The sequence below is a fragment of the Saimiri boliviensis genome, chromosome 12 (assembly GCF_048565385.1).
Source record: "Saimiri boliviensis isolate mSaiBol1 chromosome 12, mSaiBol1.pri, whole genome shotgun sequence".
NCBI classification, from domain to species: Eukaryota; Metazoa; Chordata; class Mammalia; order Primates; family Cebidae; genus Saimiri; species Saimiri boliviensis.
The window spans coordinates 95,323,089-95,338,677 of record NC_133460.1 but is presented as its reverse complement, the minus strand read 5'-3'; the positions used below and the strand labels follow the sequence as shown (position 1 = coordinate 95,338,677).

Here is a 15,589-nt window from a genome sequence, read left to right as displayed (position 1 = left end):
AGAGGTCAAATCTCTAAGAGAGCTAAGTTGCAGGGAGCATCATCCTTTTCCAAACCCTTAATTACCAGGCTAAAGGGAGCATCACCCTTTTTCAGCCTCAGGGAGGCTTTAGCCTGCCTGCAGGCCAGCACTGACCTTGAGTACCCCCACATGGGATCAGGGGCCCTGGGTCGTGCGTTTTCACATGCTGAGGCTGCTCCTTTAAAACCAGATGGTGCTCGTATTGGTTCACATGGCTGGGTCCCAGACCTCTCCACTGACCCTCAACTCTTTTATAGCTGGATAGAAATGCAAAAGAAGCAAACAGACTTGTATATGAAGATTTTGAGAACTTCTAGCCCCTTGGTGCAGGTAGAAACAGGCTTCATAGATGAGTTCAACGAAGAGGCCCAAGTTCAAATAATTTAGAGTTGCAATAAAAATCTGGCTTAGGGTAACAGGCCTGCAGGGTGAGAGCGGTCTCTCAAACTGCTTCCTAGAGCTGCAAAGTGTAGTTTCGATCTTCAGTAAACGATTTCTCTGCTCTAGCCTCATCTCTCTTACATGTGACCTGATTTTATCTGGCACAGAGTCTGTGGGCCTCCGCTGGTTTTGTTCTAAACATGCCTAAGGACAGACATGACAAATATTTTCTCTCATGACTGATTTTGAACCTATGATGCAGATAGCAAATGGGTGCGAATTCCGTAGCTATGGATCCTGGCTTAACTTGGCGGGTAGACACAGTTGCCTTTATTGATACTCTCAAATATTTTACAGAGCATATTGCTTTTGACTTAGAGTCAATTTACTTTTACTGGTAAATCCATAGGATTGCCTATGGATCTTGGACGATTGACCTGTTCAGCAACATCTCTGGAAACTGTAGTCACAAACGTTAAAACTGGAAGGTCATTTGGTACACGCCGTATATGAGGACAATGAGGCCTGAGTGAAGTTAAGGATTTTAATCTGTGTTCAATTAAACAGCGGCAGATTTGTGATTAAAATCAGGTGTCACTGAAAAAACCTATCAATCCCAGACTTGATAAATTAAGGTAAACACAAAAGTGAAGTTGCAAAATAGGAATTATTTATGTTATGATGTAAAAAGATGTCTAGAAATCAAATTAAATACGTATTGAAAGCTTACGTTAGGTGAAAAAAAATAAATTACATAACAGATTATATGACATTATCTGATCTATGTCCAAAAACTTACTTTCACGAATAAAACACACACACATACACTAGCTAGAGATATATCATTTTAACAAAAGCATTTACCTTCAGTTTTCTCTGCAAAGTTACTTTTCTTTTTTATTTCTGTTACTGTTAAGATTGTTTATACAATGTTCATATTGCTTTTCCAATAAGAAAAAGGGCTGTAAAAAGAAAAGAACAAATTCCAAAACAAAACCTACCCAGGTATCCTGTCTCCCGTCTTTGCTCTCTTTGAAAAAGCACAAGGTGGCCTCTGCTGGAGGGACAGGAGCAATGACAGAGCTGGAAAGGTGGGGGAGGGGGCCGGTAGCATACGTCACATCAATTCCTAGTCCTCCTGCTCGAAGAAGTCAGGAGACCAGAGTGCTCTGAGCCAGGCATTCAGAGGGCCAGGGCAGACAGATGGATGTTCTAGAAACAGCCAGTAATCTGAGGGAGAGCCTGTGACTAAACCTCTGGCCTTCCAGAGACATTTCTATTTTCCTGACCCTTCATTTCCTTATTTATTCAAGTTCCCCAACAGGCGGGGTCTTGGTGAGAAAGAACCCATAAAAACAATGTGTATCATCCCAAGTCAGGGATTATATATACGGGCACTAAATGAACTCCAAGGTGGCTGTGAAAACTGCAGGGTGGCTTTACAGGGACAGTCACAGACAAAGTACATCTCAGGCAGGCAGGAGAAAACTATTTTCACAGGCCAAGAAGGCCCCAAGGCCCCTTCCAGAAACCTGATTACTCTGTTTACGATGACTGAGGCAGCCAAAGAGAAAGTGCCTGGCCTCAAATGGCAGGAGCTTCAGTGAAAGTGAACACCCATTTCTGGGGACCCTGGAGTGGGGTGGGAGGGGCTGGGACAGATACAAATCACCTCACCACCAGCAAACATAGCATGCAACTGTCAACGCAGTGTCCCGTCTCTGTGAAAAATAAACAAGCCAGCCTGGGCAACACGGCAACACCCCATGTCTCCAAAAATTAGCCGAGCCTGGTGGCACATGCCTGTAGTCCCAGTTACTTGGAGGCCAAGGTGGATCACTTGAGCCCAGGAGGCAGAGGTTGCAGTGAGCCATGATCACTCCACTGCACGCCAGCCTGGGTGACACAGCGAGACTCTGTCTCAATCAATCAATAACAGCAAAAAGTAAAAGAAAAGAAAATGAGAAAAAAACGCAAACAAAAAATAAACATGGCAACGAAACACTGAGATTCCAGCAGAGGTGGGAGAAATTTAAATGCAGCCCAGGCTGTCCCCAGAAGGGATTGGTGGCAGTGGCAGATGGTCTTTGTGGTTCTTTTAGATTTGTGGCAGTTCAGACACGTCCTGAAGGCTCATTTCCCGAGCTCTGTGTCGCTTTGGTCTTCCCTTGCTTAAAAACAGGGAGCTCTAGAGGCAGCAACTGCTCGTCGCTCCACAGACATTAGTGATCTGATCATACAGTGGCGGGGTCCTGGCTGTTCCTGGTTTTACTCAACAAAATGTGTTTCTGAAAAGATGTATGTAAGTGGAATTGGACATAAAAAATGCCAGTGCAGGACCAGACCTCACTTGTGGAGGAAAATGGGATTTCTGTGGGAGCTGAAAGGGAAATAATCAGGGAATTTCATCTTCCTTATTATTTCTTTTCTGTTTGGAGTTTCACAATAAGCATAAGTTTTATAAGCCGAAAAACAATAGAAAAGTATATGCCAAAAACTAACAAACAAACAAACAAAAAAAACCTCACAGGAAAACTATCCTTTGGCAGCAGAGTAATCACCCCTTATCTTTGGAGGTCAGTGTTTGTAGGCAGAAAAAGAATCAATAGTTTTTCTGAGGGACTCTCCTGCTACTTAAAGGAGCCTTGCAAACAATTTTTCAGGAGTGGATTAATAATTTCTCCATTTCTCAGCTTGTCTTCAAATGTCAATCTTTTTGCATTTCAGGTTTTCCTAAAGGCAGATAAACCTGCATTGAATTCCATTTTTTGGCAATCCCAAACTGCGGGGACCAGAATCTGACAGAAAGATGTGAGTGAACATCAAGCCACTGACAATGTAGGGATTGTCTGGGGCAGGCTTTGTCCTTGTCCCCCAGATGGCCTTGGGGAAGCTCATGTGACCAGCAAGACGTCACAGAAGTTACAGTGATAAAAACAGTCACAGGCTGCTTCTCCCCTTCCACGGGGTCTGTAGAAAAAGCCTCCAAACATCTGGGTTCATCTTGGGAGATGTGTCGGGGTGCGGAAGAATGTGGATGCCAGGTGTGGCTGCCCTCTTCATCTTGCTCCATGAGTGGCCAAGGCCAGAGAGGTCCCTGTCACCCCCAATGCAGCCTTGGAAGCTCCCAAGTGGCTTGTGGGGAAGGGGGAGGGGGATGTGAGAAGGGCTTACTAAAGAGAAAGGTCACAGCAAGGAAGAGACCCCTCGGATCCCAGCAGAGAAGCTGCAGGGTTTAGTGGTTACAAATGAGGGTTCCAGAGCTAGGCTGCCTAGATTCAAATCCCACTACCTCCATTTATCAGCTGTGTGGCCTTATATAAGGTACTAAGTGTCTCTAAGCCTCAGTTTCCCAACTGTACAAGAAAGATAATAACAATATTGACCTCACGGGGTTGTCTAGAGGATTAAATGAGCTAATACAAAACAAAAGTGCTAAGAACATAATAAGCACTATATAAATGTTGGCTGTTGTTATTATCATGCTACAATGTCTGGGGCTCTCTGACCCCTGCTAGCTCCCAGTTTAGAAAGCAAAATGTTTCTTGTGTTGCTTCTCACCAGGCTCAAGCCAGATAAACTCCCCATCTCCAGGCGTTTGGAGGATGCTGCACTCAGAGATTCCAGGAATTAATTAGAATCAACACACAAATCATCAGATTGCTTGTACCTGCTTGCTGGTATGTAATTTACAAGTGCATTCATGGGAACCTCACAGCATTTCTAAGGTGGAGCAAGTGCGACTCTGGGTATTACTAGACAGATTTGTGTAAGGGGAACACTGATACCAAGACTCGGATGAGATCCTATGGCCAGTGGACAGAGCCAGCCTTGGACAGGATGGGTTTACTCTTCACAGCCAAAACGGGTTAAAAGTGCTCATTACTCAAGAGCAGCCACGGTTACTTCCTATGTACTCGACAGTTCCCAAATCATTGTCCCTTATATTATCTTGTTTGATCCTCACAAGGGCAGGACAACACTGTGTCTATCCCAAGCCTTGCTCCCACTGTCTGGTGCTGGTCGCTGAACCAGAAGCCTGGGCTGCGGGGCTGCATGGGATGTTCTGAGATTTGAGGAATCATCAAAACAATAAATTACACAAGCTGGGTGAAAACCCAGTTGTTTACTGTCTTCCAAAGGCATTATTGTTCCCCCTTAAGGAAACAGAGCCTCAGAGAATAAAGTGACTTGCCTGGAGACACATAGCTGGTGGTTCCAGGAGTAGGACTTGAACTTAGGTCCCTAGAGCCAAGTCCATAGGAAAGGGTCTCTGGCTCAATGGGCGGCACTGGAGGGAGGGAAAGAGGCCTGGGACAGCCTGCAGAAGTCCTGCCTATGTCTCTCTGCTCCCCACCCACTCCCCCTTACAGAGGGGCTCAGCTGATGCCATCCCTTCCACTCCAGGTTGGAGTCAATCCACAAGCCCTGGCCCCTGCCCACCTGACACCCAATCCAGCCTCCCCCATTGCGGTCACAGTCCCTCCCCCAGTGCATGGAGTGGAGTCTCAGGGTAGGGTTGTGAGCACAGAGGTACCTTCATGGCCCATACCCCCAACAGGACACAAGGTCATGTTACCAGGAATCTGACCTCAAAGGACAGGCCTTACTGAATCTAGCCATTGCAGTCTCCTGGGACCAACCTCAAGCTGCCATTGACCTGGGCATGGCTCTGAGCAAGCAGAGCCCAGAGAGAGAAACCACAAAATTCTCTTTCACCAAAATGTGGGCTTCCAGACAGGCACTCTCTCCAAGTGTTTCTCCTACTCAACATCACAAATCAACAGACACAAATAAACAGAAGCCTGGGCTCAGGCAGGCCTCACATCTCATCACGAACCACCTTGCTTTTCCACTTACTCCCCAGAGCCTGAGAGCTGCACTTCATGGCTCGCTGGCCTGAGGTTTTGCACACCAACACGTAGAGGGGACAGCACATGGAGACAGGCGCTTGTGAGCTTGTGTTCATTCCCAGGAGAAGAGAGAAAGAGGCTGCAGCAACTCACACCACTAAAACAAAGGCACAGACAAAGGCACACAAACGGAGGCTCTCTAGCAGGGCTCAGACAAATGTGGGTTGTTTTACAGACAGTTTCCCTCCCACTCCCCTTCCTCCTGCCCAGGGGAGAAGAAGTGAAGCCAGATGGGGGGCAGGGGGTAGGCTGGTGGAGCAAAACAACTGAAACTCCAGAGAGAAAGGAAGCTGTTAACATTGGTGAAAAAGGACAGATGAAGGTTAGGAGCTTTGGAGGACTAAAGTGTGCATTGCAGAGACAGAGCAAAACTAAAAAGAAACAAACAAACAAAAACATCATACAGCACCAACCATTTCCTCAAGAGACCAGTAACTGCTACTGGTACATAGTCCTTACTTTCATATACTTTCTGATTCAAATTTCAAAATGACTCTCTCATAGGAAATGGTCCACTTCAATAAAACATCAAATAGTCTTTAAAAAAAAAAAAAAAAGCTCAAACTTTTTTTTTCTAAGACAGCGCTGAATGCTAGAAAGTCCAGGAATGCCTTCAATTTTAAGGATTTGTGTCAGCTTCTTTAGTCATGTGTTTCAATACTAGACGAACTGGATTAAATGGCTCTTAACCTCTGTCTGGGGATTTTTTCTGAACGACGCAAAGCCAGATCTGCACCTCTAGACCCAGGCATAGTAGGTGATACTACAAACGCTTGAGGACAACAATAACAATGGAGAAAATGTTTTCTTTTTTCTTTTCTTTTTCTTTTTTTTTTTTTTTTTGAGATGGAGTCCCACTCTGTCACCTAGGCTGAAGGGCAGTGGCACGATCTCAGCTCACTGCAACCTCTGCCTCTCTGGTTCAAGCGATTGTCCTGCCGCAGCCTCCCAAGTAGCTGGGACTACAGGCACACACCATTCATGAACCAATCTACGGCCAGAAAGTAGATGATCTCCTCGGCTGCCTGAGTCACATGCTCATCTCCCCTCTGGTGGTGTCATCTTGGAAACTGGAGAGTTTGTGATTCCCAGAGTGGAAAATTGAAAGGCACCAGGAATGAATGGGTCTGGACCTCAAAATCCTGCCAACCCTCTATTCTTTAAGTGAAAAAAGATGTTAACATCCTCTCAGTCTTTGGCATGTCAGGTGCAATTTGGCATGTCAGGTGCATACTGAGCTGGAAGAACATGGTGAAGGGGAAAGAAACAAGCATTTCGGGGTGACTGGCACACAGAGAGGCATTCAAGGCAGGGTATGGTGGCTCCCACCTGTAATCCCAGCACTTTGGCCACCTGGAATTCCAGAACTTTGGGTGACGGATGCAGAAAGATCACTTGGGGCCAGGAGTTCAAGACTGTAGTGAGCTATGATTGCACCACTGCATTGCAGCCTGGTTGTCTCAAATAAACAAATAAATAAAGTAATAATCATTGTCATTAATTTCTGGAGAAAGTTTCTACTCACATTTGTCCCCGTGGAAGCCAAAGGAAATGTGGGACTTGACTGAGCAAAGGACCTTGCCGGAATGGGCGCATATGATGTTCCGATATTTGAGGCATAATCTAAATGATGAATTACACAAACTAGATGAAAACCCAATACATAACATCGGAAGTCATTATTAGAACATAAGCAGGCATAGAAAACAGAACATTTCCCCTTCACATATTATTGGTGTTCGGCATGATTTTACCTCTGGACATGTTGATAATCAGCAAAGCTTTATGTCTAAAGTGTCTCAGAGAATACCGATGGGCCCAGAATACATTAAGAAGGGGACATCAAGGAAGTCGTTGTTATTAAAGACAGGACGTAATATGCCTGTGGGAAGCCCATCTCTGCTTCAAGCTGCTGACCTGCAGGGCCTTGCTCACCTTCACTCCCAGCAGGGTGATAAACAGCTGTGCTGTTAGGAGAAGCACACAGTGTTCCCTCTGCCGAACTAAGAATACACCGGATGCCAGCACTGGAGAGGGCGAAAAAGGGAAACCAGCTCCTCAATAAGTTAAACAAAGAATTAGCATATGACCCAGAAATTTCACCCTTAGCTACATACCCCCAAATAGCTGAAAACAGGTGTTCAAACAAAAACTGTACCCAAATGTTCCTAGCAGCACTATTCACAATAGTCAAAAGGTGGAAACAATCCAAATGTCCATCAAAAGAGGAATGGATAAACAAGAATGTGATATATACATGTAATGGAATATTGTTCAGCCATAGAAAGGTTGTACATATTACAACATGGATGGATGCACCTTGAAAATGTTATGCCAAGTAAAAAAAAAAAAAAAAGCCAGTCACGAAAGACCACATATCATATGATTCCATTTACAGGAATGTCCAGAACAGGCAAATCCACAAGAGACAGAAAGCAGATGGGTGGTTGCCAGGGGCTGGCTTAGGGGGATGGGGAGTGGTTGCTTAATGAGTATGGGCTTTCCTTTTGGAATAAGGAAAATGTTCAGGAACTAGAGAGTCGTAACACTTGCACAATCTTGTGGATGTGCTAAATGCCACTGAATTGTATACTTCAAAATATTTTAAATAGTGAGTCCTATGTGAACTTACTACAGTGAAAACAATGAAAGCCAGAAAAGGGAAGCGTGCATATACACACACACACAGACACACACAGACACACACACACACACCCCTCTCTTCCCACCTTGCCCCGGTGTTTTCTGCTCAACATTTACCACCAGGGATGCTGTAATTTACTTGTTGATTTTGTTTATCATCTCTCTAGCCCCTATGAAGCATGAGCTCCTTGAAGGGCAGGAACTTTGCCTGTTTTGGTCTCTGCTATCGCCCCAACACTCAAAACAGCATGTGACACACGGTAAGTGCTCAATGAATATGTGTTGAGCCTGCACATGGGCCTGTTCTGAACAGCACTTACTTTTCAGAGAAGACCAGGCATTTCTGAGCATGCAGCTTCCCTTTCACATGCAGCTCCCAGTCCTAGGTCAGAAGGAAAGAAAAGTCACCAAAGTAGACCCGAAGCCATGGGAGGGCAAAGGAGGAGCACAGAGTCACTGGCCAGGCAGGAGCAGAGAGCTCCCAGAGGCCAGACCGCCTGCAGACACATCCCCCCACCTGCCGCCTCTCCCTCCTCGGCTCCTCCTTGCGCTGTTCCTGTCTCCCCATCTAGCCTTTGCTCCATCGGCCCCTCATCCACACGTCTCATGCCCATCTTGAACAGGAGTTGGATTCCTGGAATCACAAGTTGGATTCCCTCTATCCCTCTCAATGGACCATTGCACCCACCACCCACCACCCACCACCCACCTTCCACCCCTTCTCCTTTCCCCCAGGAAGATCCCACCTATTTCATAGGGAGAATCTGGCAGGTAGACTCATAGTGACTTATAATACCTTAGAAAAAGTTCATGAGAGACAAAATCCTTGAGTACTTCCCAGTGTCAGCTAGTCCCCTCCCAAGACTGGAGGACAGAGGGCATGTCCCATCTGAGCCACAGGGATGCACCTGGATGCTGTGACCCAGACAGAGGTGCACAACACGCTGCAGTGTGACACACACTCTGCAAGGACATTATTATGCTTTTGGACAGGACGGGAGATGGGAGGCGGGCAGCCCCGAGCTTAAGTGGTGCGGGGTCTGGACCCACGTTGGAATCTCCACTCTGCCACTTTCAAGCTGGTGAGGTGATACGGGGAGGGGCTGAGAAAGTCATTTCATCTCTCTGGGCCTTGGTTTTCTCATCTGTAAAATGAAAATCATAATAATATCTACCTCATACGAGTTACTGTTGGCACACAGAAAGGGTTTAATATATGGTAATTGGTATAATTTTTATCGCTTCAAAATATTTCACTGCATCAGAAAACACCGGGGCAAGGCGGGAAGAGAGGGGTGTGTGTGTGTGTGTGTGTGTGTGTGTGTCTGTGTGTGTCTGTGTGTGTGTGTATTTCCCCAATACATTTTTTGGGGAAAATTATACTATCATACACCTCTGTGTGCAGCAACTCAAAGCATTTTCCATCCACTGGGAAGGTGTCACAAGGCTTTATCTCCATTCTGCAGATGGGGAAGCCAAGGCTCTCTATAATAATTTGTTTAGGTTCCAAGTGAGAAGTCATCTGTTCCCCGATCCAAAATTCTGCTCTTTTTCCTTTCTAACTCACTACAATATGGCTACTCAAGGGGCAGTAGCTTCCAGGCATACCCCAGCAGAAAAGCCCTCCACGAGAAGGTAGGAAACTCGAGTTCCTGAGACCCATCTCTGCAACCCAGGTGGGATCTTTTGCTCCCCCGACTCAGCCTCAGCTTTCTCATCTATAAAAAGTGTGTAAGGATTTCTGACTCACCTTCAAGCAAGGGACTGGTCCTGAAACATTTCTGAAATTCCTTTGGGTCCTAATTTCTATGATTTTAATCAAGAATACTGATGGCAAAATTCTGTTATCCCAATGCAACGGTTCCTTGCCCACTGGCAGCATGAGTTGGGTGGTGGGGAAAAGCCTGCCCGGGCTCCCAGCTGCAGCTCCCAGCCTGTCCGGGACCACTCACCTTCAAATCAAACACCTTCTTGTCACAGATGCTACAGATATGCGGCAAGTGGAGAGGGGCCACACCGTGAAAGTCATTCAGCTCTTGAGCCTGCAGGGGCCGCGCAGATAGCAGGGCCTGTTCCTCCTTGGCCCTCCGCCCACCACCAATAAAACCCTGTTTGCTGTTGTTAAGCCGACCCCCGAAGGAAGGAGTCGTCCTGTCTGAGGTTGGTTCCTCAGGGTCATACAGCTCATAGGGCTGGCTGCGGGGTGGAGGCCACATGGGACCTGCTGTAAGATCAGGTTTGCTCTGGCCCGAGAATCCATGGGGGCTCTCCCATTGGCTGTTTGTGCCCTGCAGCAATGGTCCGACCTCACTTTTCAGGCCCCCAGCCTGCTCAGCTGCAAATCCACCAGCCACATGTGACCCTTGGGAGTTGGGTCCATAAAAATCTTTGGAAAAGGCAGCTTGACCATCTTGCCCTGCGTGACCATAGTGCCCTTCATAAGTCACGCCACCCGAGGTTGAGGCCGAGGCTGGCAGGAAGCTGGGCTGACCATCTGTTTCAGGGCCATACGTCTGGCCAGAACCGGCTTTGCCATATTCATAGAATCCTGCTGTTGCCGGAGCAGGCCCGGTCTTCCCAATGCCCAAGATGACTGCTGGCTGGCCAGGGGTCTGAGGCATCACCCCAGTGAAAGGATGCATCACCACGGCATTGGGGGGCTGGCTGGGAAGGTTCATGGAGGGTCCTGGGCCTCGAGTCTGGCTGGGAGGTGAAAAGGCAATTGCATTAGAGGGAAACCGGGTACTGGGTATAGTTGCAGCATGTTGGGGCACCCCAGCATGGCCATGAGGGGCACTGATCACAGACGGATGCCTCAGTTGATTGAAGAGAGGCTGGGACATGGCCACTTTGGAGAGGACTTGGTTCAGGACTGTGGCAGCCGCGGTGTTGTTGGTGACAGCTGTCTGTGCCAGCTTCAGCCGGTGGAGGGTGAGCTGGGCCTGCAGTTGAGCCAGCTGGAGGCTGGCAGGTGAAGGAAGCAGAGGGTTCGGGTTACTGACCGAGAACGGGTTCTTGTCCAGGAGCTTGGCGGCACTGCGGGAAGACAGAGGTCTAGATGCACAGCTGGTTTTCAATGAGGGGGGCAAGGGACTGTTCTTCATTATCTGTGCTCCCCCTCCCACATAAACAAGACCTTCCCATACAGGTCCCACATCCAAGTGAAAAAACCCATGCTCGAACATACACATTTTTTTAAAAACTCCAATAGAAAAATGTTCAATCTCACTGGTAAGTAGAAACATAAACTAAAACCATTCAAAACAAATATTTGCCTAGCAAAATAGCAATTTTTAAAAATGGCACTCAATGTTGGAGAGAGAGTGGACCAGGCACAATGTCGACGATAAGCTACTCATACGGCTTTGTTCAAAGATCATCTGGCAAGACGCATTTATTAAGCCATAGTCTTTGACCCTAGAATTCAATTCTGTAACTCTCAACTGAGAAAGTGAGCTCAAATGCAGACAAAAATTGATACCCAAAGATGCTCAATACTATATTATTTAAGAGTTCAAAGTTGAAAATTACAAATATCCAACAACAGGGAGATGGGATTTGAGCTGAGGAAATTAGAATACAGCAACATAATAAAATATTAAGTAACGTTTTACTATTGGTGTTTACATTTCTACTTTATTATGCAACATTCGGGACATTGAAAAAAGGATAGCCAGCACCAAGCTTAAGACAGAAAACATTCCAACACCATAACTCTCCCTTGGTTGCCAGCTCTCCCCACCTCACCCTTTCCCATCATTGCCAATGGTAAACACTATCTTGAATTTGCCAAGGTCTCTGTTACAAAAAACGAAAACAAAAACACTTTAATGACATGAAAAGATCTATATGCTCTAATGTTAAGTGAAAAGCACAGGCTTCACAATTGCATACAGAGGGAACTGTGTTTACATTTTTGCCAAACACATTTTCATCCTTGTCCTCATTTCACATCCAAAAGCAACATGAATTGTCTTCCTGTGTGAATACCAGAACAAACACATTCAGCATCTCTACGTTCACAACACGAATCATTTCTGACACTAGATGTGTGGGAGATTTTCTCCACACACCAGGCAAGCAACCAGTTGTGCAGTGGACCCCAGCTGGGTGTCCTCCAATTCAGTTCTGATCCTATCTACCTGGAGAAAGCATCAGATCTCACGGGTTGATGGCTCAGCCCCATAACACTGTCCTCCCACTTGGGATGTCAATCACAAGCCCCAGGTTGTTTTATTCATACTTCTGATCAACTGGCTGTAAATTAGAGTTAGACTAATTTGCTAGAGAGGCTCCCGGAACTCAGGGAGACACTTAGTCTTATTGGCTTATTAGAAAGGACATTTGAAAAGGATACCAATGAACACCAGATGGAAGAGGTACACGGGGTAACGTGTGTGGGAAGGGGCGTAGAGCTCCCCCGTCCTCCCGGGCACTCCTCTCTCCAGGAACCTCTACACGTCCCAGTCCTTCCTGGATTTTTATGGAGGTTTCATTACACAGGCATAATTGATTAAATTATTGGTCATTGGTGATCAACTCTACCTTCAGCTCCTCTCCCCTTACCCGAGGTTAGGGGTGGGGCTGAAGGTCCCAACCCTTCAATCCTGCCGTTGTCTTTCCAGTAACCAGACCCCATCCTAAAGAGACCCTAAGAGACTGCCAGACATTTGTCAACTCATTAGCATGCAAAAGGATAGTTACGTGATTCCAAAGACTTTTGAAGTTGTATGCTGGGAAACCTGATGAAGACCAAATATCACAATATCACAGTTTCCTTCAACTGAGCTCTCAAACCCAACTAACATAGGAATCACCAAAAAATCACAAGTCAAAAAATCTGAATCTGAGGTAGTGGCGGTGGTAGACTCTCACTGAATCTCACTGTAGAAAGGGTGTCCGTCTGACATGTGTCTGTCATGTGACCTATATTGGTTAGCTACGGTGGTTTCTGGACCAGTACTCAGCGTGCATGGTCTGGAAACTGGGCAGACTTTCCCAGAATGTCTGGGATATGCGGTTACCACAGGCAGGGTTGGTTAAGACTATATTTTCCAGGTTTTCAATTCCCCTCTGAAAAGTGAGTGTCATCAGGAAATATGTTCAGAATGTTGATGAACTAGAATTCTAGGACATTTGAATGGGAAGAGGGGACTGGAAAATTGGAGATTGGGGTTGCCATGGACAATGCATGCTGTACAGTAAGCATGCTTAGGCGGTGCGGGGCAGACGCGGCCTAACAGGGACACCTTAGTCTCTGCTATCACAGGCTCTGTTCAGTAAAAATCCAATGACAATGAAACAGAAATGAGAGAGGCTCGGGGATAGCTCAGGTGGGGAGGAAACGGGAGACGTGGCAAGCGACATGGGCTGCCACACTGTCTTATTGGAAGGGAGTTCCCAGAACATCAGGCACACTCACATTTCAATGTAAGTACAAAGCACATTTGAGAGCCAGATAAAAATGCCTTTGTTATTCTCTCTCATTTGCATCAAAAATAAAAAATTGCCTATAAGTTGTTAAAAAGTGACACCACCTTCCCCAGCCAGCAGCCCTGCTATGCTCCAAGGACAGGACAGGCTGGTACATTTCAAAATACGGGGGAAGGGGGCGCTCAAGGTTAAAGGTAGGTACAGCCTTGTTCTCCTTTGGGGAGTCATGCTGACTGCAAAGGAGCCTTGGGGTCCCTGTGTGGCCAGCACAAATTCAACCGCAGCAGAATGGGGAGGCACCGATGTCTATGTCGGCACGAATACAGAAGGAAGAGGAGGATGGATGGTCAAGAGTCCGATGATAGATTTCGACTTGTGTAGTATTAAGTAGCTGAGCTTTAGAAGAGCAATTAAGCTTAACTCAAAACCCTGCCCACACAGGGCCAACTCTTCCTCCCAGGTTTGTCTATCATGCAGCCTGTTCTTGCTAACAAGGCGATAATGAGGTGCCAAGTTGGTTTCCATGACCAGAGTAAGACAAGGTTGGTTTTGTTTTTCCCAGAGAAGTCAGCTGTATTTTCTAAAATTGCATTCAGGGCCGGAGAGAGCTCTGAGTAGAGATTCCCCTTACTCCTGAAAGGACACGTGAGAAAGAGCTATCTTTCCAACTAGGAAAGCCAGCCACACTGGGTATTTGCAGGTCAGCCACGGGAAACCTGTCCTTTTCAGAGTATGACCTAGGTTTCAGAAGTTAATTCATTCAGATTCTGCACAAAATAAGAAAACTAACCAGGTCTTCTTCCTAATTTTTACTTTGGCTAGCAAATTTTCATTGTCCCCACCTTTAGTCAACTTTGAATAGAAGTAATTTCACCTGAATCATCAGAGCTGAGCACCTATTTTGATCCAAACACCTAGAAGAAAAAATATATCATACTATTTTTTAAGCCCTAAAATTCTTAGCTTGCAATAGTTAATAAAGTGAAATTCAGGTGCATATAGTGATCCTATTTCTTTCTTTTTTTTTTTTTTTTTTTTTTTGAGACGGAGTTTTGCTCTTGTTACCCAGGCTGGAGTGCAATGGCATGATCTCGGCTCACCGCAACCTCTGCCTTCGGGATTCAGGCAATTCTCCTGCCTTAGCCTCCTGAGTAGCTGGGATTACAGGCATGTGCCACCATGCCCAGCTAATTTTTTGTATTTTTAGTAGAGACGGGGTTTCACCATGTTGACCAGGATGGTCTCGATCTCTTGACCTCGTGATCCACCCGCCTCGGCCTCCCAAAGTGCTGGGATTACAGGCGTGAGCCACCGCGCCTGGCCCCTTAGTGATCATATTTCTGAACCAAAAATTGGGGTGCATGATCTGATACCCCTGGGGGCTGGGCCTGATGTCCCTGCTGTCTTTCCACTCCTTGGTTTGTCACTTTTATATCACTTAGCACATCCTGCATGTTGGGTTAAAAATAATTGCGTGCGTGCCTTTCTACTCCATTAGACATAAGTTCCACAAGAGAACGGAGTATGCCTTGGAGAATCTTGTATTTCCATAGCACACTGCTTCCCACTTGGTGGGCACAAAGTAATTGCCACAAACAAAATGAAGAAGGAAGATAATGGGTATGGCTCATAAGAACCTGGTGGCTTTGAGGTGACACAGAAACCTCTTTTATGAGTACACAATTCTGTGGATAAAGACCCACAAACAGCTCAGAAAGGACAATCTAAATACACCCGAGAAGCAAATAAATTTTGCTGTTGTAAATAAGGAAACCTACAAGCAAGTAACAGTCACCTTCCTAAGGGACTATCTACAAATCCCCACTCCAATGCAGGCGCTTCAGTATCCTCTTTCTCTAAGTCCAGTTTTTGAAATTGAGTGGATAATCCCTGCAGCAGGCGAATAATGATCCCCTGAAAATCTTCTCATTCTAACCCACAGAGGCTGTGAGTATGTTACCTTACATGGTAAAAGGGGACTTTGTAGATGTGATTGAATTAAATATCTTGAGATTGGAAGATTATCTGAATTTAATTGGGTATGCCCAATGTAATCACAGGAGTCCTTCTAAGACGGCGGCAGGAGGATCAGAGTTGATGAGAAGATATAAGGATGGAAACAGAAGTCAGAGAGGAGAGAAGATGTTTTGCTGCTGACTTTGAAGATGGAGGAAGGGGCCATGAGCCAAAGAAATGGA

General features: G+C 46.1%; 1 protein-coding gene across 3 annotated transcripts in view; it reads right to left on the bottom strand.

Annotated features, from left to right (window-relative positions):
• Positions 1-15,589, bottom strand: part of RBM20 (RNA binding motif protein 20) — a 204,087-nt gene that overhangs the window by 47,710 nt on the left and 140,788 nt on the right. For 2 of the 3 annotated variants that reach the window (XM_010332997.3, XM_010332999.3), the window contains exons 2-5: positions 9,911-10,994; positions 8,279-8,340; positions 7,251-7,342; positions 6,841-6,938 (exon numbers count right to left, since the gene is read on the bottom strand). In XM_010332997.3, coding sequence (XP_010331299.2) covers positions 6,841-6,938; positions 7,251-7,342; positions 8,279-8,340; positions 9,911-10,994 — 1,336 coding nt within the window. The remainder of the gene's footprint in view (positions 1-6,840; positions 6,939-7,250; positions 7,343-8,278; positions 8,341-9,910; positions 10,995-15,589) is intronic. The other variant, XM_039465363.2, reaches the window with a different exon arrangement.